Here is a 3,831-nt window from a genome sequence, read left to right on the forward strand (position 1 = left end):
GTACCCCACTGGTCACTGCCTGCCATTCCGAAATGGAGCCGTTTATCACTACCCTTTGTTTCCTATTAGCCAACCAATTTCAATCCAAGTTAGTGCTTTGCCCCCAATACATGCGCCCTAATTTTACTCACTAACCTCCTGTGTGGGACTTTATCAAAAGCTTTCTGAAAGTCCAGGTACACTACATCTACTGGATCTCCCTCGTCCATCTTCAGAGTTACATCCTCAAAAAATTCAAGAAGATTAGTCAAGCATGATTTCCCCTTCATAAATCCATGCTGACTCTGTCCTATCCTTTTATTACTATCCAAATGCGTCGTAATTTCATCCTTTATAATAGACTCCAGCATCTTTCCCACCACAGAGGTCAGACTAACTGGTCTATAATTTCCTGCTTTCTCTCTCCCACCTTTCTTAAAAAGTGGTATAACATTAGCCACCCTCCAGTCCTCAGGAACCGACCCCGAATCTATCGTACTCTGGAAAATAATCACCAACGCATCCATGATTTCCCGAGCCACCTCTTCAGTACCCTGGGATGCAGACCATCAGGCCCCGGGGACTTATCAACTTTCAATCTTATAAACTTCTGTCAGGTCGTCCATCAATCTTCAGCATTCCAGTGAAAACAAATTCCAGTCTATACAACCTTTCTTCCTAATTAAAATCCCCAAAACCAAGCAACATTCTGGTAAACCTTTTCTGTACCCTCTCCAAAACATTCACATCCTTCTGGTAGTGTGGTGACCAGAACTGTACGCAATATTCCAAGTGTGGCCTCAATAAAATTCTATAAAGCTGCAGCATTACTTGTATACCCTTGTACTCAATGCCCCTTCCAATGAAGGCAATAGGCCTTTTTTACTACCTTATCTACCTGAACTGCCACCTTCAGTGATCTGTCGATCTGTGCACCCTGATCTCTCTGCAATCAATACGCCAAAGGATTCTGCCATTCACTATACAATTTCCACCTGTACTTGACCTTCCAAAATGCATCACTTTACATTTGTCTGGATTAAACTCAACCTGGCACGTTTCTGCCCATGCCTCCAACTTATCTATATCCTGCTGTATCCTCTGACCATCCACTTCACTATCCACAACTCCACTAATATTTGTATTACCTGCAAACTTACACGTTAGACCAGCCACATTTTCCTCCAAATCATTTGTGCAGACAACGAACAGCAAAGGTCCCAGCACTGATCCCTGTGAAACACCACAAGTTACCACCCTTCATTCTAAAATGAATCCTTCCACCGCTACACTCTGTCTCCAAAGCCAGTTCTGTATCTATCTTGTCATCTCACTCCTGATACCACATAACTTCACCTTTTGTACCAATCTGCCATGAGGGATCTTATCAATGGCTTTACTGAAGTCCATGTAGACAACATCAACTGCTTTTCCCTAATCAATCATCTTTGTTACTTCCTCAAAAAACGTCATGTTAATGAGGCGTGACCTCCTCTGCACAAAACAATGATCTCTATCGCTAATAAGTGCACTTGCTTCTAAACGCAAAACGTCCTGACCACAGATGTGAGGCTCACAGGTCTGCAATTTCCCTGGATTATCTCTGTTACCCTTCTTAAACAATGGGACAATTTTGGATATTCCTCACTCCTCAGGGACCTCAACCGTGGCCAGAGGATACAAAGATGTCTACCAATGCTCCAGCATTTGTTCTCTTGCCTCCCTCAATATTTGGGATGAATCCCAAAAGGACCCAGGGACCTATCTGCAGGGTCCGTCCCATTTAACATCTGGAATTAATAATAAATTGGGACAGAATACTACATGGCAATTTAATTTGGAAAGAGAGTAGTTGCTCTAGTTTGGCACATTCAAACAGAAAGTCATTAGGCTCCTCATGTCTGCAGAATAGAAAAATGCAGAAACCATTCATGCCTTCAAGGCTATTAAATAGGAACAGGAGGCCATTCAGCCCTCTCACATGATACATGGGTACAGGAGGTACTCATTCAGCTCTTTGAAATTGCTTTAACAATCAATTAAATCATAATCAATTGTTGGACAAACTGCATTAACCCTCCTTTACACCTTATCCCTTCATATTCTTCCCTGTTCCTATTGGTTGAAGCATCACAAACAGAATGCACTGATTCAATGTGAGTGGCAAAAGATTAGATTACTTACAGTGTGGAAACAGGCCCTTCGGCCCAACAAGTCCACATCGCCCCGCCGAAGCGCAACCCACCCATACCCCTACCTTTACCCCTTACCTAACACTACAGGCAATTTAGCATGGCCAATTCACCTGGCCTGCACATCTTTGGACTGTGGGAGGAAACCGGAGCTCCCGGAGGAAACCCACGCAGACACGGGGAGAATGTGCAAACTCCACACAGTCAGTCGCCTGAGGCGGGAATTGAACCCGGGTCTCTGGCGCTGTGTGTCAGTGCTAACTACTGTGCCACCGTGCCACCCACAAAAAGAACAAAGACAATGTGAGGAAAGCCTTTCTCACATTGGGAGCGGTCAGAGTTTGACACTGTGCTGGAGGCAGGTGCAGATGAGGCTTTCAGAAAGGAAATGGTTCATTTCCTGAAGGGGAAATATTCTCAATGTCCAGGCAAAGCACAGTGAGTGGGACTGCAGTGAGCTGCCAATAGAGTGAAGGTCTAACTGTCCTCCTTCTGACTTCAACATTTTGTGATTCTACAGTTCTAAACTTTAAGGTAATTGCACTTGGTTCTGTTTTTCTGAATGAATGAAACAGTCTCTCCTCAGCTCTCTTTTAAACTTTGTTAACACCTTGGTTATAATCACATTCAATGAAAGAGGGCTCCTCAATTGCAGTTACTGCATTTTACAATGGAAGTTTCTGGAAATCTACGCTCTCAGGGTGGGCTGGGGGTGGTTCCCAGAGGGGTGAAGCCTTGAAAATATGGCCTCACTTCAGAGGAGGATGGTTCAACCTGAGGCCTTCTGGTACTTAGAAAACTTACAAGCTGGTGAAGCACTGTTTTCCAAATGGAAAAATCTCTTCCTAGTTTGTAAACTCTGTCTGGGGCCTCCCCAGGTACAGACATCATGGTGACCAACATCTGCAATGTTGGCACGAATGACCTCTTTCGTTGCATGCTGTGATATCTAATCAGTTGGTCCATGTGAGGAGAGATGGGGAATGGGGATGCTTTGGGACTTTTGATACAGAGGGAGTGAGGGACAGAATCAAAGCAGTTTGGAGCTGGATGAGGGAAGCCGTACCTTTGAAATTGGGACGGATCCGTGCGTCGTAGCCCGAGGTCTTCCCCATCAGTTTGTCAAGGAAATCGGAGGGTGATGACGATGGTCTGTTGCTGGACTTGGTGTCAGATTCCCTGGAGGACACTGGTCTATGTAATAGAAAGACACAGATAAAATTACTATGTGGCGGGGAAGCTGTTCACCATTCACTGCTGAAACCACAGCTATCCTTCAGGGCAAAGAAGGCAAAGGTTATGTTCAAAATGTGTTACATCTTCAAGGTCAGCCCTGACAGAGTGAGACTAGTCTCCTGCAGGGTCAAGATGAGAGTGGAGGAGCAGGAAAATGGACATTTCGGGCAAACGCCCTTCATCATCCATTAAGGGTTAATGTTGAAGCTGCCTTAAACTCCACACATTAAGCACAGAAATATAGAAAATAGCTGCAGGAATAGGCCATTTAGCCTTTCGAGGTAAAAACAATGACTGCAGATGCTGGAAACCAGATTCTGGATTAGTGGTGCTGGAAGAGCACAGCAGTTCAGGCAGCATCTAAGGAGCTTCGAAATCGACGTTTCGGCAAAAGCCCTTCATCAGGAATAAAGGCAGTGAGCCT

The 3,831-nt window shown here is 44.7% G+C and overlaps 1 protein-coding gene across 5 annotated transcripts in view; it reads right to left on the reverse strand.

Annotated features, from left to right (window-relative positions):
* The window catches only part of glra4a (glycine receptor, alpha 4a), a 57,804-nt gene that overhangs the window by 37,219 nt on the left and 16,754 nt on the right, over window positions 1-3,831 (reverse strand). For all 5 annotated transcript variants that reach the window (XM_043704302.1, XM_043704304.1, XM_043704300.1 and 2 more), the window contains exon 2: window positions 3,238-3,365. In XM_043704302.1, the coding sequence (XP_043560237.1) occupies window positions 3,238-3,365 (128 nt within the window). The remainder of the gene's footprint in view (window positions 1-3,237; window positions 3,366-3,831) is intronic.

Source organism: Chiloscyllium plagiosum, chromosome 15 (assembly GCF_004010195.1).
Source record: "Chiloscyllium plagiosum isolate BGI_BamShark_2017 chromosome 15, ASM401019v2, whole genome shotgun sequence".
Lineage (NCBI taxonomy): Eukaryota > Metazoa > Chordata > Chondrichthyes > Orectolobiformes > Hemiscylliidae > Chiloscyllium > Chiloscyllium plagiosum.